The sequence below is a fragment of the Canis lupus genome, chromosome 26 (assembly GCF_011100685.1).
Source record: "Canis lupus familiaris isolate Mischka breed German Shepherd chromosome 26, alternate assembly UU_Cfam_GSD_1.0, whole genome shotgun sequence".
NCBI lineage: Eukaryota > Metazoa > Chordata > Mammalia > Carnivora > Canidae > Canis > Canis lupus.
The window spans coordinates 28,285,146-28,311,591 of NC_049247.1; the positions used below are offsets into that span (position 1 = coordinate 28,285,146).

At 46.6% G+C, this 26,446-nt stretch overlaps 1 protein-coding gene across 3 annotated transcripts in view; it reads left to right on the forward strand.

Moving 5' to 3' along the window:
- The first annotated feature begins 2,920 nt into the window (after positions 1-2,920).
- Positions 2,921-26,446, forward strand: part of UPB1 (beta-ureidopropionase 1) — a 32,041-nt gene continuing 8,515 nt past the window's right edge. The window contains exons 1-7 of one of the 3 annotated variants that reach the window (XM_038575791.1): positions 2,921-3,212; positions 10,201-10,332; positions 10,928-11,099; positions 13,533-13,620; positions 20,817-20,911; positions 23,325-23,486; positions 25,811-25,980. In XM_038575791.1, the coding sequence (XP_038431719.1) occupies positions 10,292-10,332; positions 10,928-11,099; positions 13,533-13,620; positions 20,817-20,911; positions 23,325-23,486; positions 25,811-25,980 (728 nt within the window). In that variant the 5' untranslated portion in view covers positions 2,921-3,212; positions 10,201-10,291. Of the gene's footprint in view, positions 3,213-3,320; positions 3,518-3,897; positions 4,121-10,200; positions 10,333-10,927; positions 11,100-13,532; positions 13,621-20,816; positions 20,912-23,324; positions 23,487-25,810; positions 25,981-26,446 lie in introns of those variants that run through there. The other 2 variants (XM_038575790.1, XM_038575789.1) reach the window with 2 other exon arrangements.

A 26,446-nucleotide genomic window follows, 5' to 3' on the forward strand; every position in this document is an offset into this window, starting at 1 on the left:
AGACTGCTCACCAATGATTACCATAAAATTTTAGTTCTTCATATGTGATAAGCAGACGCCATAACACTTTAAACATTTTCCTTAAGAATTAACACACACTGTGAATTTAAAAGTAACAACTAAAAATAGACACCGTACCTTTCTAATAAATGAGCTTTCTATAAAACCAGTTTCTAGAACTTTTTTTTTTTTAAAGATTTTATTTATTCATGAGAGACACACAGAGAGGCAGAGACACAAGCAGAGGGAGAAGCAGGATCTCTGCAAGGAGCCCAAAGTGGGACTTGATCCTGGGACCAAGATCACACCCTGGGCCAAGGGCAGACGCCCAACTGCTGAGCCACCCAGGCGTCCCTAGAGGAATTTATATATGACTAGCTTATTTGAATCACATTTTGTTAGAATTAGGAAAGGCTTAGTTCATCTCTATAAACTGTCTTCCCAGCCTCTTCCCCTTACCAACCTTTCCTACAACAGGAAAACGGAGATAAAAGTTGAACCCAGACTAAACTGTAGATTTCCTGACTCCTGGTCTAAGGCTCTCTTCTATAAAATAATTTTAATAAAATGTTTCAAATATAAATAAAAGCATAACAAATACCCAGATTTTTTTTTAAGATTTTATTTATTTATTCATGAGAAACAGAGAGAGAGGCAGAGACACAGGCAGAGGGAGAAGCAGGCTCCATGCAGGGAGCCCAACGTGAGACTTGATCCCAGGTCTCCAGGATTACTTATGCCCTGGGCTGAAGGCGGTGCTAAACCGCTAAGCCACCCAGGCTACCCCAAATACCCAGATTTTTACAATGTTAGTATCAAATGCTTCGAATCTTTTTTGACAAGAAATGGCACTCTAATACTTTGAATCTTTTAAAAAAGTAATTAAAATATATCAGCAGATGATGTCCATTCCTCTAACCCTTTCCCCTATCTCCTTCTCCAGACATAACCACTGTATTGAAGTGTGGTATATCCTATTCTTCCTGTTCATGTTTGTATACACTCAAATGATTATATATCCATAAATCACACCATGTTGCCACAAAATGAGTTGGTCTTCAAAACAAGGAGGAGTCCCTCACTCTAGCGTGCTTGCATGCAAGTAAAACCTTTGGTGTTTGGCTGGGTATTTCAAAAAGAAACTAGGGCAGAGTTTAAAGTCTTTTTTAATAATTACCAGAGAAGGATCTAGTGATGTGTCTTACTATTTAGAGTGAAAAATAAATTAGGCAAATATAAAAATTTAAATATGATTTTTTTAACCCTTTTTCAGTTAGCACTTCATATTTGTGAAACTCTGGTTTACAATGACCTAGTGTGAATGACCTGTCATTGAACAATAGGGAAAGATGGATTGAGCAATTTAACTAGTAATAATAGTTTCTACTTCTGCTTCAAGGTCCAGCTCAAATGTCACCACCTTAATGAATCTATCTTTGATCCCATCAAAATTAATTCCTTCAGTACTCACTTATTGAGTGCCAGAGCCCCATAGATACAAAAGTAGATCAGATCCAGTTCCTGCCCAGGGCTCAGAAATAATTACACAATAGTTTTTGATAAATGCTCTAATAGAGGTATCCATAAAGGGTTAGTGAAATCTATATTTTTCCTGGAGCAATTGGAGAAGACATTACAGAGGAGGCGATATTTGAGCTGCATCTTGCAGACTGAGTAGGAATTCACAAATAGAAGATAAAAGGTCATTCCAGGTAGGGAGACACTGAATGAGAGGGTTCAAAGGATGGTAAGGTATCAGTTTTAGAAAGACAACTAAGGATAGACATCAGAGATACAGGGATAAGTTAGATGCCTAACAACAATTCAAGCAGAAGATGACATGATTGTAGGCATGAGGTGGGAGGGGGAAGGATTTTAACAAAATTTAGGAGACAAATTTAGCAGAATTTGATGCTTCTTTGTATAAGGGAAAGAAAGAACATGGAGGAGCTGAGGATGACTCCCAAAGGCTAGGCAAAATGAGTGGGCAATAAGGCCATTAACTAAAATAGGAAATACCACACAGAAGGTGAGAACAGGCCTGGTGTGTGGGGGTGTCATTTCCTTGAGGCACTTGAGGTCACTTCCTTAGGCCTTAAACAATTTCCCTTTCTACGCCAGAAACCACCCCTTCCTCTGAATTCCGTAGCATAATGTGTACCTTTCCACATCAGATTATTTAAATAAATATTTATAAGTCTGTCCCTACCTTAAACCATGAAGAAAAACTACTAGCTCTTTTTTTTTTTTTTTTTTTTTTTTAGATTCTATTTATTTATTTATTTATTTATGAGACACACAGAGTGAGGTAGAGACACAGGCAGAGGGAGAAGCAGGCTCCACACAGGGAGCCCGATGTGGGACTCGATCCCAGGACTCCAGGATCACGCCCTGGGCTGAAGGCAGACGCAAAACCACTGAGCCACCCGGACATCCCAAACGACTAGCTCTTATTCTCTCTGTATTGTCCTTATCTCTGACCCTTATATACAAAAGCCCCTCAAAGTTTGCATTCTTGAAAAGGGAGCTCCAGGAGATACGAGAGACACTGTTAATATTTATCAAAACAATGGCCAAAACTTGTGAGTTATTGACTTCCATAAACTATCTAAAGCATCTGGTCTATCTACGGTACCTCATTTTAGATTCTTTTGTGCTCACCTTTTTTATTTTTTAAGTTGACTCTACACGCAGTGGGGAGCCCGACACAGGGCTTGAACTGATGACCTGAAGACCAAGACCTGGGCTGAGCCAAGAAGTCAGAGGCTCAAACCAACTAAGCCACCGGGGCACCCCTGTCTTATCTTACTTGTAAGCAACCCTGCAAGGTAGCTGTAGTCCTGTTTTACAGATAAAGCAACCGAAGGCCAGGACAGAGGGCCAAGGGCGTCTGAACAACCTTCCCGCGGTCACAAGGTTTGCGAGTTGCCGAACCCAGACTTGGGCCGACCGGTTGAGCTGCTGTCCTGACTCAGTTGGGCGGACAAGCGGACCCTCTTCTCTGGATCTGCGGGGACTGAGAGAGGGGCCTCACCCCGTCACCTCCGCGACAGCCTAGAGCGCCCTCCTCAAGAAAGCGCCCACGCGGGCACACTCACAGCTGCGGGGGGGCCCCGCTGCCCGGAGACCCCGCCTCCGCGGTATTCGCCAAAGCACGTGGCGTCACTCGACCCTTTGCTCCAGCTCCGCCAGCTCAGGCCAGGAAGCCCGGGGTGCGCGCGCGGTCGGGCCTCCCAGCCCGGCCTCTGGGTGGGGAGAGGCGGGAGGCGGGGGGGAGGGGCGAGGGAGGGGGAGGAGGGGGAGGGGCTATACGCTCTCACAGACGCCGGGCACTGCCGACGGTGGTGCGGCCGCTGCCCTCGGGACACTAAAGCTCGTCCCGTACCTTCTTCCGATGTCCTGTGCGGCGGGCCGGCTCCGCGAGCAGCTCCAGTTCCGCCGACCGGACACCGAGGGCGGAGGCCGGGGCAGGGAGAAGCCCCGCCCAGAGGCTGCGGCGGGAACGGGCCCCGCGAAGGTCCGACAGGACGCGGCAGGCATTTACCTCAGACCGCGCCGCTGCCTCCCGGAGGCCGCGCCCAGGCCTCCCTCACCGCCTCCAGGGTGCTCGGTCCCTCCCGACACCTCGGGCCAGGAACCGGACGGCGAGAGAAGGGGACAGGGCAGCAGAGGGGGCCTCCAAAGGCCGCAGGCAGGGAGCGGCGGCAGCCGGGGGCCGGCGGCCGAGGCGCGAGGAAGGGGCGTGTCCTGGCGCGTGCGGAAGGCGGGGCCAGGGGCGAGGGGCGGGCTAACCCGCGACGCCCTGGGACGCTGATTGGCTGCACAGCGTGGAGGCGTGAGGAGGGGGCGTGTCCGCACGTGAGCCCTCCGGGGGGCCAAAGGTGTCCGGGTAGGGAGGAGGGCGCGTGCGCGGACCTTGTGGCCGGCTCCTCCTTCCCCTCTTACTGGGTGGGGGCAAAGGGTAGGCCGTGTTAGTCTGGACATCAGCCCCTCATCTGCGCCTGCGGACTCTGGCCATGGCGGGATCTGAGTGGGAGTCGCTGGAGCAGTGCTTGGAGAAGCACCTGCCACCCGCAGACTTGCGGGAGGTGAAACGCATTCTCTATGGCAAGGAAACCAGGTCTGGGGCCCAGAGGATTGGGGGGTGGGGAGACCTTGGGGCCAGAGTGTGTGAGTCGGAGGAACCAGGGAGAAGGCTTTAGGATCTGAAGGGTTCTGTGGGAGCAATGAAGATCTGAGTTGGTAAGCAGAGGCCTTAGGATGTCTAGATGTGATGGCTCTGGGCCTCAGGGGTTGCACAACCCTCAAGTGACCCTTTACAAGCCACTTTGTCCCTAGTTGCCTAGAACCCAGAAAGGAAAAGCATCTGGAAGGAAAAGGACAGGTTTTTATTCTCTGTAGCTTTCTCTGTGGCCGTCAAGCTCTCCTTCCCTTCTTCCAGGGACCAGCTCCCTCCCCAGAGCCAGGCCTGTGCTCTGGGTGTCTGGGTTAGTGCCTCCAGCAAGTCTACTGATTGTCTAGGCCCAGCCCCTACTTCCTGAAGTGACTGGGCCTCTGGCAGATCCTTGGAGGTAGAGGCTAGCTGGATCTGGCTGGAGAAGGAACCTTTCCTGCTGGCAAGCCACAAGAGTTAGCTACCACAGTCAGTGCAAATATTTTTCCACTCCCAGCCAGTTGTGTGCAATCACTAGGACTTTCTGAGGTTGGTGCACTGCTGGACACTGGGGATACAATGCTAAAGAGCACTTTCGCTCTTGTTTCTCTTCAGTCCACTTTTCTCCAAGCAACCAGAAGATGTAAATTATATCTTGTTGCTCCTTTGCTTAAAACTCTGAAGGATTCCCATGGTTTTGGTTTGGAAACCCAAACTCTGACCCAATGAACTCCTGACTTAATGTCCTTCCACTTTCTTGCCTATTGGTGGACTCCCCGTGAGCCGTCCTGCCCCCCCTCCCCAAGGCTACTTCCTGACCTTGTGGCTGTGACCTTGAGGCCGGAAACTGATCAACCTGAAACTCGAGGGTGTTGATTGGATCAGTGGTTCTCAGCCACTTGCTGTAGAGGAGTTATTGCAGAGAGGTCACATCTCAGATCTCAGAGAACATAAAGTGAACTTTACCATCCACTAGTGAACATAGCTAGTGGTAAAGGTAGAACAACTGCCTTTGGGGGGTAGGAGTGGTACAGAACTCTGTCGAAAAGGGCTCTTTACCCAAAGAGGGATACTGGGGACTGGATGACCTTCAAGGTTCCTCCAGTGAAATCATATTTTCGACCACACTTGTCAAGAGGGAAGCCTCTGAGAGTTGAAGGTGTCTGCCATTTTTTTAAAAGATTTTATTTATTTATTCATGAGAGACAAAGAGAGAACGGCAAAGACACAGGCAGAGGGAGAAGCAGGCTCCTTGCAGGGAGCATGACATGGGACTCAATCCCGGGTCTCCAGGATCAAGCCCTGGGCTGAAAGTGGCACTAAACCACTGAGCCACCAGGGCTGCCCTGAAGGTGTCTTAAAGCAGAGGTCTCAGGTTGGGAACAGGTGTTGTTTTTTTCTTTTTTTTTTCTTTAAAAAAAAATGAATTAGACATGTTCTTCTGGAAAAAGAAATGGAGAGAGTTTGTGGTGTCAAAGAGAGGTTAAGCGCAAGAGTCTTAGGAAAAGGGAAATTTCTCATACAGGTGACTGGCTGGAGCACATTCTAAAAACTGGGATAAGGACTGCCTTGCTAAAGGGAACTTATGGAGCATTTGGATCTCTCTAGAGTGGGGAGGGATTATAATGGGCAGTAAAATGGGAGCCAATATCTATTGGCCAGTAACGACTGGGCCTCATCCTAGGGCTGGCTTATAATAACTGTTCATGAAAGGTTCTCTTCCACTCAGCACTGAGGCCTTCCAGGCTTTACCTCGAGTGTATTATCTTCTATATTTGCTTAGTCCTTGCGATTGGGTGTGATTTGACTATGCACAGGATTGTGAACTGAAGATGGAAAATCATTGGTCATTTAAAAACTCTTTTCCCGCTTAAACCCCTGCTCATTCCTCATAGCCTGACTCGGACATGGTCAACTCTGTGATGGCCTGGTGGGACCCCTCAGCCCCTCCTCGGGCCTCCTGACTGCATTTCACACAAGACCACCTTCTCTCCCGATTCCTTGCTGTGCCAAACACAAAGACGATGCTTAGTAAAAGTTTGCTGAGTGAATGAGCTGAATGGGGTTTTGCCTGGGCCAGGTAAATTAAATCCTCAAAGAACACGAACTCTCAACTTTAAGACAGCCAGAACCAAGAGGCATTTATTAATTCAGCAAACATTTATTGCACGTTTACTTTTGTCCTGAGCACGAGAAGTACAAGGATGAGTAAGCCATGGCTCCCTCCCATCCTGAGGGGCTTTCTGCCTCTTGGTGGTTGTCCTACATGGTGAGAGAAGGATGCAAGGAGAGCTATAGAGAGCGTATATATGTGGAGGTGGGGTTGGATCAGGAAGGTTTCCCAGGGGCGCCATGCTTGGACTGCATCCTGAAGGAGATGGAGAAGTTGGTTTGGAGACAGGAAGGACACAGGTACTCTGAGTCAAGGCCCAGACACCAAGGAGCATGCTCATTTGGGGACTGCAGGTGTACAATGCTGTAAAGAGGAGGCAGAATTAGCCATGGTAGATCCAGGGGCTCTGTACACCATGCTAAGGCAGTGGGACCTGTCCTAATGGTAGTGGGAGCCTTTCAAGAATTTGAAAAGAGCAGGTGAAAGATGAGGCCTAAAGTAGAGTGCCTGGGGGCCAAGAGGAGGAAAGATTCCTCCCGAGGCCAAGGTCTTAGTAGGTCAGCAGGCAGTGTAGCTAGCCAAACATAGCAAAGGAGGCGGATCATGCCAATTTCTGGCTTCAGTCAGGTGGCTGGTTCATTCATCTGACGGGGAGTAGCTTTGGGGAAATCTGATGAGTTGTATTGGGGATGCTGTTCAGTTTCCTAGGGCTGCTAGAACAAATTACCACACACTGGTGGCTTAAACCAAAAGAAATTTATTCTCACAGTCCTGAAGACAGGAAGTATAAAACCAAGGTGTCAGCAAGGCCACACTTCTCCAAAGGCTCTGGAAGAGAATCCTTCCTTGCCTTCTCTAGTTTCTGGTAGCTTCTGGCATCCCTTAGCTTGTGGCAGCATCACCCCAATCTCTGCCTCCAACAAAAGCAGGACCAAGGAAACCTCTGCCTCTCTGTCTTCATATGTCCTCCCTCTCTGCCCCCTGTCTCCTCTGGGCATTTCTTATAAGAATACCTGTCGGGCAGTTTGGGTGGCTCAGTGTTTTTGGTTTTTTTTTTTGGCTCAGTGGTTTAGCACCACCTTCAGCCCAGGGCCTGATCCTGGAGACCTGGGATCGAGTCCCACGTCGGGCTCCCTGCATCCCTGCATGGAGCCTGCTTCTCCCTCTGCCCGCCCCCCTCTCTGTCTCCCTCTGTCTCTCATGAATAAATAAATAAAATATTAAAAAAAAAAATACCTGTCACTGGGTTTAGGGCTTGCCTGGATAGTCCAGGGTGATATTATCTTGAGATCTTTAATTACATCTGCAAATATCCTTTTTCCAAATAAGGTCTCATTCACAGGTTGTGGGTATTAGGATGTGGATGTTATCTTTTGGGGGGAGCCACTTTTCAGCCCACTACAGGGTCTATGCAGAGGTGGTCCTCATCAGGGGAGGCTGGGCTTGGGATTGTCCTCATTCCAGGTGGAAGAGTAGATGCAGAGTGGGACAGGCCCGAGGAGGGACTCAGGAGAACCTGATGTTAAAAGAATCAGAGGAAGTAGAGACTTTGCATGTTTCTCCAGAGTTGAGGAAGTAGGGAGAGGGGGCCCTAGGGCAGATATCAAGGACACTGAGCAGGATAGGGACAGAGTGTTAGATGGTATAGGGAGGTCTAGAAGGATGAAAACAGGAATGTGAGTCTCTCCCATTGCTAAAGAGGACCAGAGGCCAGTAGCGATTCGGCGTGGGGGAGTGGGCCCCAGGAAACGGGGCTGAGGAAGGTGAGGGAGGTGAGAGCTTTCAGGAAGCTCCCTACAAAGGGGAAGTGATGAGAGCAAGTGGTAACGAGGCACCTGTGGAGAGTGTCTTCTTTTTTCTCTGTTAATTAATTAATTAATTAATTAATTAATTTATTTATTTATTCATTAATGGGAAAGACTCAAATAGCTTGTGAGAGAGAGGGAGAGAGAGCATGAGCAGGGGGAAGGGCAGAGGGAGAGGGAGAAGCAGACTCCCTGCTGAGGGCAGAGCCTGAGGCAGAGCTTGATCCCAGGACCCTGAAATCATGACCTGAGCCAAAGTCAGACAGGTAACTGACTGAGCCACCTAGGTGCCCCTCAAATAGCTTTAATGGTGGATGTGGTAGGTCTGTAGGAAACAGGAAGAGATGTCCAAGCTATGCATATTGTTTTTTTTTTGGTTTTTTTTTTTTTTTTTTTTGCTATGCATATTGTTAAATAAAAAAGGCAAGTAAGGGGAAGAGCAGAATATACAGGACACCAATGTAGTTTACACACATATAGGAAAATATCGGAAAGCTACCTACAGCATTGTTCAGAGAGATTGTCTCAGGTTTGGGGCTGGAGCTTAGGGGTGGAATGGAGAGGGGAACTTAGTTTTCACTTGGTATCCTTTTCACTGTTTGCATCCTTTCTCCCATGAGCATGTGTTTCTTTTGTAGCAAAGCTCTAGTTTAATTATTTAAAACACTGATAGTAAAGAGCTATTAGAGGGGAAAGATGAAGTAGTTCTAGAAGCTAGAAGTTGCAGAAGAGGCAGGAGCTGGGCTCCCTCAGGTGAGGCCTGCCTTGACCCTGGTTGGGGAGGGGCCCAGGAGAGAATATTGGGGCCAGAACAGGAAGTATGGGATTTCCTCCTTGATGTTAGAGGTGAGGCCATGAGGGGCTTTAGTAGCAGGATAAGGGGCGGAAGGGCAGAAGGCTGGCTATAGGAACCAAAGGCAGGATTTCCAGCAGCATTGTGGTTCATCTACTGATCTCTGCCCACCCTTACTCCACCCCTCCAGGCCATGGCTGGTCTATGTCCTACCACATCCCTGTGCCAAGCCTTTAGTGGGCAAAGTGCTCGTTTATGGGTTGGGGCTCGAGGGTCTGTTGGGTTCTCCAAGAATAGACAAGACAGGACATGGTGATAGACCAGCTAGATAACGGGAGGGTGGAGGTGACGAGAGGGTAGTTCTCTATATGTGAGGTTGGAGTGGCCTGGCCTGCACCAGGGGGAATGAGTGTCCACAGGGAATGGGGTGGGGGAGGTGTGGAGGCAGCACTCAACTTAGTGACAAGGCAGGGAGGCTGCATGGCACATAATAATGGGGCTCATGGTGGTGGAAAGATGGGGAGAGCCCAACAGCTGTGGGCATTGGATGAGGAAGGACAGCCAGAGGCTGAGGAACATCTGTCATCCAGGTGACAGCTACAGGTAGGCTTGCAAAAGTGAGACAAGATCTCTTCTATCTGCTCTCTTCCTGGGATGAGACCCAGACTGAAGACAGGCCCACCAAGATGTGTCCCAAAGACAGTCTTGCTCCCCCGCCCAAGGGCCTGAGGGGAAATGGACACACAGAGAACGGTTCTCCTTCTTCCCCTGTCCCCCACGGTGACTTATCCTGGGGCTGAGTTCTATAGTGGGGGAGCCCTCCGCTTGAGGACAGGAGGACCGTGTCTGAGGCAGTCACGGCACAGGGAGGTGCGGTGTGGGCACTGCTGCTATTTCTAACCTGCTAAAGCGAACGGAACCCTGACTAGTTGAAAAGCAGGCTGATTGTCAGGGGTGGAACCGAACTTGGAGCTGTCAGGGCCGTCACATGGAAACCGCCTGGCAGGGGGCGGCGACAGGGGGGCTTGGGCTGACAGGGCTGTGATTTTGAAAGAAACGTCTTTAAGAAAGTGATTTAAAGTAGGAGAGAAATATTATTATTAGATAATGGCTGTCAGGTTATTTTTTGATGTGTTCTCTGAGTATTTCATAACCATCTTGCCCCTAGATGGTAAGGCCTTCCTGGCCAGAGGCCGTGTCCCGTGCACGCGCCGGTTTCACCTCCGCGCATGGCACACATCCAGCACCGGGAGGCATTTCCTGTTTGGCCAGTGGTCACTTAGGTAGAAGGTTTTATAACTAATCCATTTGCCTTTGTTAATAAACCACAAAACAGGATGAGTGCCTACATCTTTGGCCTGGACACCTGCCTGGACACCTGAGGCTCACCAAGCGCCCCCCCACCTCCTGCCCCACCAGCACCAGGCATGGGACTGCCCCTGGCTGGGAGCAGCAGCAGGACAGGGAGGTGGGGCTCACCAGAGACTTGTAACCCTGAGTGGCAAATGGTCACAGGACCCGCCCCCCCTCCATGCTTCAGTCCGGGCCCCTCCACCCAGCTGTCTCCTAAGCCCTGTTCTCAGCAGTAGCAGTGCCTCTGTCTGTGGCAGCCTGCCCCACCCCCCAAGCTCAGCAGAGCCCTCTGATTCTAGTCCACAAACATTTTTGGGAATCCATTGCCTCTCTTCTTCTCTGCTGACTGCTGAGACTTACATCTCCACCCTGAGGTCAGCAGCTCTAAAAAACATCAACCTTTTGGCCAGTCACCCTGCAGCCCTTCCCACTGCTCCCCCACTTGGCCAGGCCTGACCACAGCGCCTCCCTGGTGAAGTCCACGCTCAGTGTAGTGTCCATTCTTCTCACCAGGCAGGGCCCTCCATCCTCCTGGCCCCAGCTCTAGCTTCCCCACGACTGGGCCTTGGCACTGGGCTGCTCTGTGTGCCTTCTTGCCAGATGCCCCCACCTCTTCTCTACCTGATAGATGACTATCAGGGCGGTTGGAGGGGAATTTTAAATTTAGCGGATCTCATGCAAATTGTTTCCCTTCTTTCCTGCCCATTTAGGAAGCTTGATCTGCCCAGCAGGGCTTTTGAAGCCGCCTTGGAAGGGGACTTTGAGCTACAGGGATATGCCTTTGAGGCAGCAGAGGAGCAGCTGAGGCCACCTCGGACTGTGCGTGTGGGACTTGTTCAGAACAAAACTCCCCTGCCTGCAGATGCCCCTGTGGCAAAACAGGTGCAGCCTCTTTTGACCATAAATACGTAACCAGAGCCTTTGGCCCACTCTGTGTTTTGAACACATCCACAGTCCCTGGGTGGCCACTCACTACAGGTCCGTAGGCACTATGAGTGGCCACCTAGATGCTTCTGCCCTCACCACTCCCTTCCCTGAAAGCTTACATCTCTGGCTCCTCTTTCTCTTCTGGCTCCTACCCTCTTTCTGCCTGCCTTTCACTCCTCACTGTTTTTTCCATCTTCCCCTCCACATCCTCTCCTGCGATTGATCTGAAGTTCCATTTATCAGTTGGGAGGGTGCCCTTTTGTCTGGCTCAGGCTCTCTCTGGAACTCTCTCTCTCTCTCTGTCTTTTGCCAGAAAGGTACCTGCCAGCATACACCAGTCAGGACCCGTCTGTCCATCCGTGATCCTGAGGGTGGGGACTCACTAAACCCAGATGTCTATCAGCTGATGGTGCCTCAGGGTGACAGGAATATGATACGCATTTCCTTATGACCTTACGGTTAATATAAATGTGACAGCATCTTGTATGTCCCTAAAGAAATATGTTGTCACAGACACAAGTGATTTGTTATATACACTTCTTCACAGCATTCCTCCAGCTGCTCAAACTTTTAAGACTTTCTCTGCAAAGGTTTCCTGGGGATACAGCATGCCCCAGAACTCCTAAGGATTCTCAAGAAAAGGTCAATTGGATTCCAAGGCCGGTTCTGCATCATCTTTCACTTTGGTCCTTCTGCTTTTGTTGGATTAAAAGATCTCTGGTTTCTCGGTTCACTTTTTGTCTCTGGATTGGATGACTGTGAATATGTTTCCTCAACCATCCCAGATTGTCAGGGGGCAGAGACACTGTTCTCACCCCCATGGCACCTACCTGGGAGCACACTTCACACCCTGTCAGGACCTAGCAAATATCCATGGAGTCTTGGTGTGCGGTCTCACAGGGGAGAGACAGCATCCTAAAGAGTGGGTGCTGTCTGGGTTTATCAGCCTGGTTCTTCTGGTCTTTCTTTGAACAAACACTTCTGAACATCTCCTGGGAGCCAGACATTGTGCTGAGGACACCGAAGAAGATAAAGACACTCTCCTCCTGCCCCTAAGGAGCTTGTGGGCTGATGGGTGCACAGTGCACAACCGCACACCAAGACTCCATGGATATTTGCTAGGTCCTGACAGGGTGTGAAGTGTGCTCCCAGGTAGGTGCCATGGGGGTGAGAACAGTGTCTCTGCCCCCCTGACAATCTGGGATGGTTGAGGAAACATATTCACAGTCATCCAATCCAGAGACAAAGAGTGAACCGAGAAACCAGAGATCTTTTAATCCAACAAAAGCAGAAGGACCAAAGTGAAAGATGATGCAGAACCGGCCTTGGAATCCAATTGACCTTTTCTTGAGAATCCTTAGGAGTTCTGGGGCATGCTGTATCCCCAGGAAACCTTTGCAGAGAAAGTCTTAAAAGTTTGAGCAGCTGGAGGAATGCTGTGAAGAAGTGTATACAACAAATGGTGGTGGAGGAGCACAGCAGCACAACAGGACCAGTGCCATCGTGGGGACCCACGGGGGAGTGCTGAGGCACCTCTTGATGCTCAGCCCTTTGCTGGGAAAGTCACTCCTTTATGGGTGACACATGATATGAATAACACATCCAGGGAAGATTAGGTGGGGTGGGGAAGTACATTCCTGATGGAGGACACACCTGGAAAATGGGATCTAGTCATTGAATGATAAACACACAGGAAAAAAAAAAAGAAAAGAAATACATAGGAAAATGGAAGTGGCGAGACAAGTCATGCCAGAAGCCTTGAGATCAGATGGTAGAAAGTGGACTATGTCCTGAGGCAAAAGGAGCAGTTAGCCCAGGGGATGGCCAAGGTGTGCACTGGGTGTGGGCCCCTCTTACAGGAAATAGCCAATAAGCTATGCATTCCTCTGAGCACCTCCTTGGAGTAGATGGTGCTCTCCCCATTCTCCAGGTGATGAAACTGAAGCTCTGAAAGGCAACATCGAGTGTGTGGGACCCTAGAGCCTCTGTATTTCCACCTTTTATTTTGTTATTTTTTGTTTTTTGTATTTATGTATCTATTTAGAGCAGGAGAAGTGGAGGGGTTGGGGGGACTCTCAAGCAGACTCCCCAGTGAGCACAGAGCTTGATGCAGGGGCTGATCCCACAACTCTGAAATCATGACCTAGGCCAAAAATCAAGAGTCAGACGCTCAATGAGCCACCCAGGCACCCCATGCACCTCCACCTTTGACTGTAGCAGATTTTGGAGTTAATGAGAGAAGGATATATCAGAACCTCCCCACTCTACTCATCCTGTTGCAGCTGCCTAGGTGGGGGGTTGTTGCCCAAATATGGGGCTGAGTTCTGAAACTGATCTCAACCAATAGAAGAAAATGGGTTCTAATCCTTGCTTTTTGAATTTGGCCAGGTCACTGCCCTTCATAGACGCATAGAAGCCATCGTAGAGGTGGCTGCAGTGTGTGGAGTGAACATCATCTGTTTCCAGGAAGCATGGAGTAAGTCTCTTTTGGGGTGCTTTCTCTGCTGCCTTCAGACAATAGTGTATTATCTCCATGTCACCGAGAGGACTACTTGTTTTTTTTTTTTTAATTTTTATTTTATTTTATTTATGATTGGCACACAGTGAGAGAGAGAGAGAGGCAGAGACACAGGCAGAGGGAGAAGCAGGCTCCATGCACCAGGAGCCCAACGTGGGACTCGATCCCGGGTCTCCAGGATCGCGCCCTGGGCCAAAAGCAGGCGCTAAACCGCTGCACCACCCAGGGATCCCGGACTACTTGGTTTTAAAAAAATCTTCCCTTCTCTCATCTATAGAAAGATTCTTTTGTCAACCACATCAGAAAGTCAGGAATCCTGGCTTCCATGTACCCCAGTCTCGTCTGGTCCTGCCAGTTCTTCCTCCGAAATTGTTCTGAACCCATTCAGCTTTTCCTCCCCATCTTCTCACCACTGCCCTGGTCTAAGGCACCATCAGCTCACACCTTGGCTTCTGTAACTGCTTCCAGTACTTCGGCCCCTTCTAACTGGTTCATCACACCTTCTAACAAAGATCTTTACAAAACTCAACTCTGTACTGCTTAGTCTCTTCCTTCCCCCACCTCTGCAACCTCATCTCTGCTGAGCTCTGCCCTGACCTCCCTGATCCTTCACTCCCCTACAGCACCCTCTCCCTCCTTCCAGGCCACAGTGCAGCAGCTGCTCCCTCTGCCTGCCTGGCCTTCATCCCCCTTCTGCTTTTCTTGCCTTTTAGATCCTGTCCAACCTTCGCACAGAAGCTGAGAGCCCACCTCCCTATCTAAAATTTCCCTGTTACATACTGCTGGTACCATATACCTTTATTTAATTTTTATCCAAGTTATACATGCTCATGGTTGGGAGTCTAATGGTCTGCAAGGTCTTTTACCAAAAACTAGCTATCCTCCTTCCCAGAGGCAACTACTTTCTACTCTTAGTTGGTTCTTTGAGAATCTGACTTTGTGTTGCTGCTTCCTGATTTTTCAGTTTTGCACCATCTGTTAACTTCCTCCTATGGAAGAAGACAGCATCGGTCCTTTCCTCCTCTATCTGCTCTCTTACACATACCCTTCCTATCCTCCATCCATTCTCTGCCAAGCCATTTTGTAGATTTAGATTTCTTTTCCTGAATCGCTTTCTCTTTTCCCCAGAATTTGCTTTGTTTTCTGCACACCTACCCCAAATTCTATCCTAAACTTCCTTCCAGCTTCCTCAATCTTCACATATTTAGACATGTGAAGCTGTCTGTTGATTCCATCTCCTTTTTTTTAATCGTTAAGTTTTTATTTTAATTCTAGTTAGCTAACATACAGTGTTATGTTCATTTCAGGTGTGCAATATAGTAATTCAGCAGTTCCATATATCACCTGGTGCTCATCACAACAAGTGATTAATTGCCATCACCTGTTTCCACCATACCCCCCCCCCCCCCCATGCTGGTTCCATCTCCTTGAAGAAATATGTTCCCAGAGCTTTCTGACTGCTCTAATCTGAATTAGTTGCCCCCTCTGCTGGCTGCCTGGCTGTCATCCTGGGATTTCCCTTCACCATCATGCTGGGGAGTTCCTTTGTCTTGTTCTTGTGTTTCTCCTATCCCATATCTTCCTCTTTCTTCATTTTCTCCCTCTTTTTGGTTGAGTAGTGTTCTGAGAAAACACATAGGAGGTAACCTTTTGGAGACCTTGCATATCTGAATATATGTTTCTCCTAAAACTAGCTTGATAGTTTAGTTGGGTATTGAATTCTATGTTAGAAATAATTTGCTTTCAGAAGTTTAAACACATTGCTCCAGTTTCTCTTGGCTTTGCGTGTTGTTGACTAGTAGCCATTTTGACTGATGACCCACTCCCTATGATCTGTTTATTTTTCTCTAGTAGGTTATAGAATTTTCTCTTTTCTAATGCTTTGGAGTTTCATAATGATATGCCATCGTGTGTATCTATTTTATTTTTTCATGAAGTTATCAAATATTTATTGAGCACCTACTATATGCTAGGTGTCACCATAGGTACTTGAGATACAGCAGCAAGCCAAAAAGACAGACATCTCTGCCCCTAGAGGTGTCTTCTCATGGGGAATGGGAGACAGTACATAATATGTATGTATTTTAATCCATTATTCTAGGAACTCAACGGGTTCTTCTAGGCTAGAAATGTGGGTCCTTCAGATCTACTATTCATTAGTGATTTTCTCCTCTTTTTTCTTTCTTCTTTTCCTGTTACTTCTACTATTCTAATGTTAGAACTCTGGACTAGGTCCCTAATTTTCTTAAGTATTTCCTCCTATTTTTCATCTTTGTCTTTTTGCTCAGTTTTCTGATAGATTTTATCTAATTTGCCATTCATCCTTTTGTTTCTGCTGTCATACTTTGAATTTACAAGAGTTCTTTTGGTCTGAAAGCTCCTGTTTTATGACATCTTGTTCCTATAATTGCAGTACTTTCTCTTGTCTCTGAGGATGTTATGTAGCATTTTTTTCCCTCCTTCCTTGTTTCGTACTTACTCCAAATTGGTCTTTTATCCCCAGATGAATTGGGGGTTAAAAAACTGCAAGCTCTGAGTTTGTGGGAAGGGCTCCTCCCCATTGAGCTTCATGATAGGATGACTTGGTTTAGCTGTTTATTAGCTAATCCCCCATAGTAGTATCTTTGGGTCATTCTCTTCAGGCTGGCCAGAGTCCCCAGAGAAGATTCTTCTTATCTCTTGCCAAGAAGAAAAAGAGGATAGGGGTCCAGTGTGCCAATGTTTACTGAATCCCTCTGTTTTTCATCTTCATCTGTCCTGGCTTCCCCAAGGCCAGAGGCATTCTGTTTAAGCACCTCCAGGGAAAGAGCCTCTAGCCTTCTGCTGAGGTGAGAGAGAACTCATGCCAGCCTTGTGCAGGGAGGAGGGATCTGGGTTTCCAACTGCTTCTTAAGCAGATTTCTGACCAATTTTTGTTTGTCACCCCTCCCTGCTTCCCCACCTTCAGAGCCACGTGGTGCTTCTTACTCCTAAACTCTCCAGGGGTGGGCAGCAGCCCAGCATGTGATCCTGGGGACTCAGGATCAAGTCCCGCGTCAGGCTCCCTGCATGGAGCCTGCTTCTCCCTCTGCCTGTGTCTCTGCCTCTCTCTCTCTCTCTCTGTGTCTGTCATGAATAAATAAATAAAATCTAAAAAAAAAAAAAACTTTCCAGGGGTATGTGGTGGAGAGCAAGGTGTTTCCCGCTTCCTCTACTGCTGGGAGCCTGAATTTTCTGAGCCTATCACAATATCTACCCTCATCCTTCAGCTCTCCAACCTCTTGTGTTTTGTTGCTCTTGCCCTTCTCTCTGTGCTTCATCCTCCTGGGTTTGTACCTTTGCCTAAAAATTCCTTTATTGGGCAGCCTGGGTGGCTCAGGGTGGCTCAGCAGTTTAGCACCGCCTTCAGCCTAGAGCCTGCCTGATCCTGGAGACCTGGGATGGAGTCCCACGTCAGGCTCCCTGCATGGAGCCTGTTTCTCCCTTGGCCTGTGTCTCTGCCTCTCTCTCTCTCTCTCTCTCTATCTCTGTGTCTCTCATGAATAAATAAATAAATAAATCTTTTTTTTAACTTTTTTTTTTAATTTTTATTTATTTATGATAGTCACACACAGAGAGAGAGAGGCAGAGACACAGGCAGAGGGAGAAGCAGGCTCCATGCACCGGGAGCCCGACGTGGGATTCGATCCCGGGTCTCCAGGATCGCGCCCTGGGCCAAAGGCAGGCGCCAAACCGCTGCACCACCCAGGGATCCCAATAAATAAATCTTTAAAAAAATCCCTTTATTGTTATTTGGTACAGTTGCAAAAAAGAGCAAAGGTGTGCCTCCAATTTGCCATCTGAACTCAGAAGTTCATTTCATTTTTCATGTTCCTGATTACTTATACTTTCACTCGTTTGGGCAACACTTTTGATTTGTCTGCCTCTTCCATTAGACCATAAACTCCATGGGGTCATTGTCTACATGGTGTTAGTTTATTTTTCCAATTCTAATTACCACCCCTATTTTTTTTACCACCCCTATTTTTTAACATTAAAAAGATTTAATTGTGGAAAAATATATATAACATAATGATCACTTTAACCGTTGGTAAACGTACAATTCAGTGATATAAAATTCATTCACAAAGTTGTATAACCACTATCTATGCCCAAGACTTTTTCAATATCTCCAGCAAAAAATCTGTACTCAATTAATAAATACCCCTTTATCCTACACCTCTGATAAGCTCTATTCTACTTTCTGTCTCTGAATTTGATTACTCTAGGAACCTCATGTAAGTGGAATCATATAGTATTTATCTTTTTGTGACTGGGTTATTTCATTTTAGGATAATGTTTTCAAGGTCCATCCTGCTGTGGCATATCTCAGAATGCCTTTCCTTTTTAAGGCTGCATAATATTTTACTGTATGGATAGACCACATTTTGTGTATCCATTCCCCCCACCCCTGTTTTGTCTTTAAAAAAATTATTTACTTGAGAGAGTGTGCACAAGCAAGGGGAGGTATGGAGAGAGAGAGAGAATCTCAAACAGACTCTCCATTGAGTGGGAAGCCTGACACAGGGCTCCATCCCACAACCCTGAGATCATAACGTGAGCTGAAATCCAGAGGCTGACACTTGACCGATTGAACCACTCAGGCTCGGTTTTATCTTTAAATGTTTTATCGTTAATGAACAGTCCCTGCTACATGACAGACAAAATGTTTATGGTGGTTTAAGCAACTTCTTCCTTTTTTTGGATCTGGAAAGCTCTCACTCATCCATTAAGACCTAGCACAGACATCCCCTTCTTTGGGGGACCCTGGGAACTCCCCTGCATAAAACTGAGCACTCTGATACTGTGCAGCCACTCAAGGTTATAATTCAGTCCCCCCATCTAGGCTAGCAGCTCCTGAGGGCTGGGCTAGGTCTAAATTTAAAGCTTGACTCCTGGAGTGTTGGTTCAATAAATAGAGAATCCTCTTCCCCTCTAATCGGAAAGCTGTAGTTGGACTTTGCAGCCAGCCTCCCCCAACCTCCATTCCACATTCTTCTTTGGAAAGTTTGTTTACAGTGGTTAGGTAAATAGGAAAAGAAGCCATTAAAATGGAAATAGAGAAACTTGGAGGGTTTAGCAACCTGAAATGAAGTCAGAAAGGGAGGTTTTATTCTCTTGGGTACATGAGTCTTTCCTAATGTGCTGAAAGCTGAGAATAAATGGTCATTAAGGATCTTTTTTGTCATTAACAGCTTTTTTTGTTGACTTCCTTAAAATAGTTCATCCCTCTTTCCTGAAGGCAAGCCTGGAGAGTCTTGAGCCTGGTACCAAGGCTCCTGGGGCTGTTGCTGGCAGAACTGTGGTGGCCAAGGTGGTGGTGGTACCATTGGTAGCCTCTTCACACTGGCGCCATCTTAGAACCAGCCATCCTACAACTGAAAGGAATTGGGAGACTGATTTTTTTCATCTTCCTTCTCTGTGAAATGAAGAGAGTCTCCCCTATTTCAGAAAGATATGGGGACCAGCTGCCTATTACTGGGCCCATGACCCATGTTTGGGAAAGGCTGGCTACAATTAGTAGCCCCAAACAGGCCCTGCCCCCACTTAAGACACTTGCCATTCACATCACACTGCTTCCTCCAAACCCTCCCTGCGGGTTACTCAGTTCTGAGTGATGTGAACCATAGCAAGCATCTGGAAACTTCCAGGAGGTTAATCCTCCTGAAAGAAATGGACTTAGGTCATTGGAAGGAGAAAGGTCTAAAGAGTGTACAGAATTGGTCCAAATAAAGAATTCAGTACTCCAAAGCAAGAAGAAAAAACCAAACAGCCCACTAGGAAATGGGCAAAGAGTAGGAACAAGATTGCTTCAAGGATGAACCCAGAAAGGCCAGTGACCATGTGGCAAGGTGCTTCACCCACAGGTGATAATCTAGTATATATATATAGTATATGGATTAAAACCGTGGTACATCCAGTGGGGATGAGAAGTGGTGCCAGTTCACAACATCAGACCTGTGGACACTAGAGAGTAGGCTGGGGAGGAATGGAACACATGTAGCCAAAAATCCCTGTGCCTACCTCCATTATAGCCCCCATCCTCCCCCACAAAAGCAAGCATCATCTTGAACCTGGTATGTGTAATGTTCTGTGAACTGTTACTACATATGTAGGTACCTGCTGTTTGAAAAATAAAAAAGCAAACAAAAATCAGTTTATGAATTTAATGAAATTTCTTATTTAATTAGCCCCCTGATGGCATCTAGCCAGAGAACATGGGAATAATGCATTTATCCTTGGGGAACATTCAGTCCATCATCCAGCGGTTCTCAGACTCCTTATGGGAGTTCATTAAGTGAGTGGCTTTTCTTTTCTCTCTCCTCATGAGGGGGAACATTTCTATGGTGATGTGCTCAGGGTACCCAGTGCCATCCTCAGTGGCCCTCATGCTTTCCCCAGGGAGTCTTGGCTGTGCTTGTACCAACCCACAGATTGGCCAGCAGTTTGGAATCTGCAGTAAAATATACATAAGATAACTCTACCATTTTAGCCATTTTTATACAGGTCAGTGGCATTAAGCACATTCACACTGTTTTGCAACCATCACAATCATCCATCTCCAGAATTTTTTCCTCTTCCCAAACTGAAACTTAGTACTCTCCCGCCCAGCCCCTGGCAACCACCATTCTAATTTCTCTTTCTATGAATCTAGCTATCCTAAGTACCCACATATAAGTGGAATCCTATAGCATTTGTCTTCGAGCCTCACCCATATTATAACATCTGTCTTCTGTTTAAGGCTAAGATTCAGTATAAGGCTGAATAATATTCCATTGTATGGATACATACCACATTGGGTTTATCCAATCATAAATCGATGGACACTTGGGTTACTTCCATCTTTCAGCTGTTGTGAATATGAAATGATTATGCAGGATACCTGTTCAAGTCCCTGAACTGTTTCAATTATTTTTAAGACTGTAGTAAAGAAGTTTGGGGCAGCCCTCTGTTTTGCTATGAAGCCTAGAAGGTTAGAGTCTGCCTGGCACCCATATTTAAGGACACAGGACACAGTAGCCAGGCTGAGACACTCGGGAGCCTTGTTATCTTGTGGAGACTCTAGCTCCTGCCAAGGAGCACCTCCTCAGAGGCCATGAATGTTGAATGTGATTCTGACTCTCTCCTCTTCACAGCTATGCCCTTTGCTTTCTGTACAAGAGAGAAGCTTCCTTGGACGGAATTTGCTGAGTCAGCCGAGGACGGACCCACCACCAGATTCTGTCAGAAGGTAGGACATTAACTGCTCCTATGACAGCAGCTGCCAAACATGTACAGGTCACAGAGCACGGCCCCAGCTGCTGGGTGTGGCCCTTCACCATGGAAAATGCACCCATTTGGTGCTTGTTTTGCCAGATGAGATTAGATAAGACTATTTGCTGCCCTTTTTATAGTGTACTTTCATTTAAAATCATAGAATTTCAGAGCCAGGAGGGCTCTTAATGGCTCTTTCAGGTGAAGGAGCTGCAGCCTAGGGAGGGGGGTGACCTCTAATGGTAGGTTCTGCAACCGGCAAGTGGCAGAAGTGGCCCTTGGGGACCAGGGATGAGATTGATTTCTTGTCCAGACCTCTGCTAGTGCCCTGCATTATGTAAGCTTCTCTGTGTGGCCAGTCTCATCAGCACAGAGATGAGTCTTTATTTTTCTTTATTAAAACCATATAATGTTGTATGACCCCATGGATATGAAATGTCCAGAATAGGTAAATGAATAGAGGCAGAAAGATGTAATTGCTAGGGGCTGGACAGGGAGAGGGGTTGGGGAGTTGCTGCTAATGGGTATGGGGTTTCCATTCGAGGGTGATGAAAATGTTCTAAAATTGGATTGTGGTCATGGTTGCACAACTCTGTGGATGTACTGAAAACTACCCAGCAGTACACTATATTTTCCCCCTCACCCATCAGCACTGACCTGAACAGCATACTTTAAAAAGATGAATTTTATACCATTTGAATTTTATCCTAATAAAGTAGGTATCACACAAAAAAAACCCCAACTCATAACAACAAAGAGGTTACAAATTATGCCTTATCCTTATTCTTAACAAAGCACTTTTTTCACTTCTCCATGTCCCATTTCAGATTTTATATATATATTTAGGGATTTTTTTGAGCAGAACTGTAATCACAGTGATTCGATCAAAACTTAGTGTAGTTCCAAACATCAGTGGTCTCACACTGTAAGAAAAAAAAATCTGTCATCTACCAGGTTGTTGATTCTGTGCTGTGGATAAAGGAGGAGGGGACTGGTTAAGTGGTGACTGTAGATGACAGATTTGAACCATGGCCAAAGGAAGAGAAAAGAGGGAGTGGGGATGTGGTGCCAGAGGTTACCTGTCTCATAGAGAGGGGCCCAGGGCCTGTGATGTTCCTTACATCCCTTACATGGCTTGGAACATCATCTTCTTCCCATTGTGCCTTTCCTCTATCCATCCATCAGTAGGGCCAGAGATAGTGACAGGCTAGTTAGAGTTGAGGAAAAATGACCCTCTGGAGCTGCTTGTCCTGATGATCACCAGTTCCGTAATGTTCTTATTTGAGACAAAAGGAAGTCAGCATCAAAGAATTTGGTTTGGCTTGGTTGGTATGATGAGAAGTATGATGAATGTTCTTTTTTTTATTGTAGTAACACATAAAATTTACCATCTCAGCCATTTATAAGTATATAATTCAGTGGTGTTAAGTACATTCACATTGTTGTGAAACAGATCTCCAGAACCTTTTCATCTTGTAAATCTGTACCCATTAAACAATTCTCCATTCACCCCCAGCTACTGGCAACCAATATTCTACTTCCTGTTTCAATGAATTTGACTACTTTAGATACCTCACATAAGTGGACTCATTCAGTATTTGTCTTTTTGTGACTGCCCTATTTCATGTAGTATAACGTCCCCAAGGTTCACTCATGTCAAGGATGATATCCATGTCATCCATGTGATGGCAAGATTTCCTTCCTTTTTAATACTGAGTAATATTCCATTGTATGGATATACCACATCTTTTTTAAGATTTTATTTTTAGTTTTTATTTTATTTTTATTTTATTTTTTTGTTTATTATTATTATTTATTTTTAGTTTTAGTTTTTAAAAGATTTTACTTTTAAGTAATCTCTGCACCCAATATGGGGGCTTGAACTTACAACCCTGAGATCAAGAGTCACATGCTCTACCAACTGAGCCAGCCAGATACCCCAGATATACCACACTTTATTTATCCATTTCTCCATCAGTGGATTTTTAGGTTGCTTCTATTTTTTGGCTCTTATGAACAGTATTGCTATGATCGCTGGTGTCCACTTATCTCTTCAAGGTGTTCTTCCAGATACATACCTAGAAGTGGGACTTCTAGATCATACGGTAGTTCTAGTTTTAAGTTTTTGAGAAACTGCCATACTATTTTCAGCTGTTGCACCAGTTTACATTTCCACCAGTAGTGCACAAGGATGACAATTATTCTTACTTGGCTAAGCTTGGGGATCCGGACAACACTGGCATTCAGTCTTCCAGAGAACAAATACAAATGATAGGTAGCTCTGAACTAAGTCTAATTATTTAGTAGGATCATTTAATTCTTCAATTAAAAAAAAAACTATGACCATTGATTTAAAAGTATGACTCTGCTATATTCCATTATTTTTCCAGCTGGCAAAGAAGCATGACATGGTGGTGGTATCCCCCATCCTGGAACGAGATAGGGAGCATGGGGACATTTTGTGGAACACAGCCGTGGTAATCTCCAATTCTGGAGCAGTCCTGGGAAAGACCAGGAAAAACCACATCCCCAGAGTGGGTGACTTCAATGAGGTGAGCTGGCCCTACGAAAACTAGCTCAGCTTGCTGGCCCTTCTGTCCACACATGCCTGCAGATCTTTCTGTGAGGGAAATTCTATGCTGGATTGTGTCTCATCACACAACACTGGAACACAGTGTGGCTGTAGTGCTCTGGGGTATCCTGCCATTGTCATGTATCACATAGACAGATGGGATTCAGATGGGATTCCCAGGTGAGTCCCAAACACCAAGCACAGGGGGATATTTCTTTTTTTAATATAACCTGACTTGGCTTTCTGAAATTCATCTTTGAGGTTAGTAGTATATAGATTAAACCAAAATAAATTGTGCACAAACATGAAATGATTCCTGCAGCTCCTTTCAGACTCTAAGCTTGTCACCCGTCATGGTCTATCCCTCGTTTGGGAAGTGGGAATCTTTGTTCGTAAGTCACATGAGGTTTTAGCCATGTCAATGTGTTGGATAGCAGGGGTAAATGTAATCAGGTAAAGCTTTGTGCCCATGATCAAGGTATAAGTCAAGAGCTATTCTGATTAGTTAATGCCAAGGCATGAGTGGGTTGGATGAAGAGGGGTGGACGTTTGAAGGAGAGAAGTAAACTCCACCTAATACCTAAGATAGGAAACCTTAACTTGATCTGCAATAAATACAGTTGTTCAGAATGTGATATCCCCAGTCCTTTGCTACTCTCCCTGATTGTGGAGGTACCAGCCATACTCTCAGTCTTGTCAGGAAAACAAGGAGGCATCTACAGAGCTAGATGACGTTCCCTAGGGAGAAAAAAACAAAACAAAACAACCCTAGTGTTTCTTAGTGACAGCTGGAGGGGGGTGGGGAGGAGGGGGAAGATGTGCTCATCACCTGTTTACCCTGGGATTAATCTTTAGCTCCCAGCAGATAGTGAAGGGCTTGTCTCAACACACCAGGATCTAGTCCAGTGTCCACCACATGTACACATCCTGGTTGCTGTCTGACCCTAACAAATTCTGAAATTAATGGGAGGAGGCAAAATGTTCTGGGAGTAAATCCATTTGGGACCTCAACGAGCCCTCTAGCTACCCACCCCCCAAGCCAGGGCCATCCATGAAAATATCCCAAAGCGAGCACCCCGAGGGGGGCAGACAGAGAGGCAGACATAGTAGGACTATGTCCCATCTATCTGCCCTGAAGGGACATCCCTAGTCCTAGGCAGGATGCCCAGGGAGCTCTGTGGAGAACACTTTCAGGGTGTGAGTTCTAGTCTCAGATTAGCCTTCATCAGGGGCACCTGGGTAGCTCAGTGGTTGAGCATCTGCCTTTGACTCAGGTCATGGTCCCAGCATCCTGGGATCAAGTCCTCCATCAAGCTCATCATGGGAAGCCTGATTCTCCCTCTGCCTGTGTCTCTGCCTCTCTCTCTCTGTGCCTCTCATGAATAAATAAATTAAAATCTTGGGATCCCTGGGTGGCACAGCGGTTTAGCGCCTGCCTTTGGCCCAGGGCGCGATCCTGGAGACCCGGGATCGAATCCCACGTCAGGCTCCCGGTGCATGGAGCCTGCTTCTCCCTCTGCCTGTGTCTCTGCCTCTCTCTCTCTCTCTGTGACTATCATAAATAAAAAAAATTAAAAAAAATCTTAAAAAAAAAATTAGCCCTCATCAGCTGAACGAGTCACATAGCCACCAAAGCCGTGATGTTCCCCTGGCAAGCAAGGGTTGCTCTGGATGAGTTTTCAGTCCCTGCAGCTCCGACATTCTTCACAGGAACATGTGGTTGGTAAAGACATTGACTAACTAACTCGTGTTAACATTGACCAAACCTTAACCATTAGTTGTACCATGACTGAAACCTAACCAAAGTTTATTCTTAAAATACTGTGGGAAATTGCTTTGGGGATTTTTTGGACATGCCATGAAAGAAATTTTGGGTAAATGCTTCAGCCATGGTGATTTCCCAACTGTTGGCTTATAGTTATTGTGTCTGGTTTCTTAAATTTTTCTTTTTTTTTTTAACATATTGAAGTTTTGGAATTTAGAGTCATAGCCAAGATTGTTACTTTTGGGGGTACTGGCAATATTTTATTTTTTCTGGGATCCCTGGGTGGCGCAGCGGTTTGGCGCCTGCCTTTGGCCCAGGGCGCGACCTGGAGACCCAGGATCGAATCCCACATCGGGCTCCCGGTGCATGGAGCCTGCTTCTCCCTCTGCCTGTGTCTCTGCCTCTCTCTCTCTCTGATGACTATCATAAAATAAATAAAAAAAAATTAAAAAAAAAAATATTTTATTTTTTCTGTCAGGTCTAAGGAAAGAGAAATCATACAGCTCAGAGATTTTCATATATGGCCCTTTGTTTTTCAGTCAACTTACTACATGGAGGGAAACCTTGGACACCCGGTGTTCCAGACTCAGTTTGGGAAGATTGCAGTGAACATTTGCTATGGGCGTCACCACCCTCTCAACTGGCTCATGTACAGCATCAACGGAGCTGAGATCATCTTCAACCCGTCAGCCACTATCGGAGCACTCAGGTGTCTCAATAGGCAGGATCTGGGAGGGTTCTTGGGACCTCACTATCTTCTGCCTATGGCCAAGCTGCAGGGTTCAGAGCTGGGTTTAGTAAACTATAGCAGGCAAGTGCGGCCACGAGGTTGTCTAACAAATCTGAGACATGGGATTGTGTGTCATATATTTAACCAAGTTTTCTGTGGGAAAAAAAAACCAAAACTCAACATCAGTTAAGACCCCCCCCCCCCCCAAAGAGCTACTCTGCTATAAAATGCCATTTCTTTGCTGTTATTCTGGACACTGAGATGATAACAGTCCCCCTCCACTAATGCCATAATTGTCAGGATTCCAAAGAGCTCCTCTTCTAAAGTGTCCAAAGCATAGTAGGTGCCTGGCCAGCATTAGCCCCCTACCCTGTCACAGTCACTGTTTCCCTGATAGGGGGACTGCAGATTCCTAAGCCTCTTGTCTGCAACATCCAGCACATGG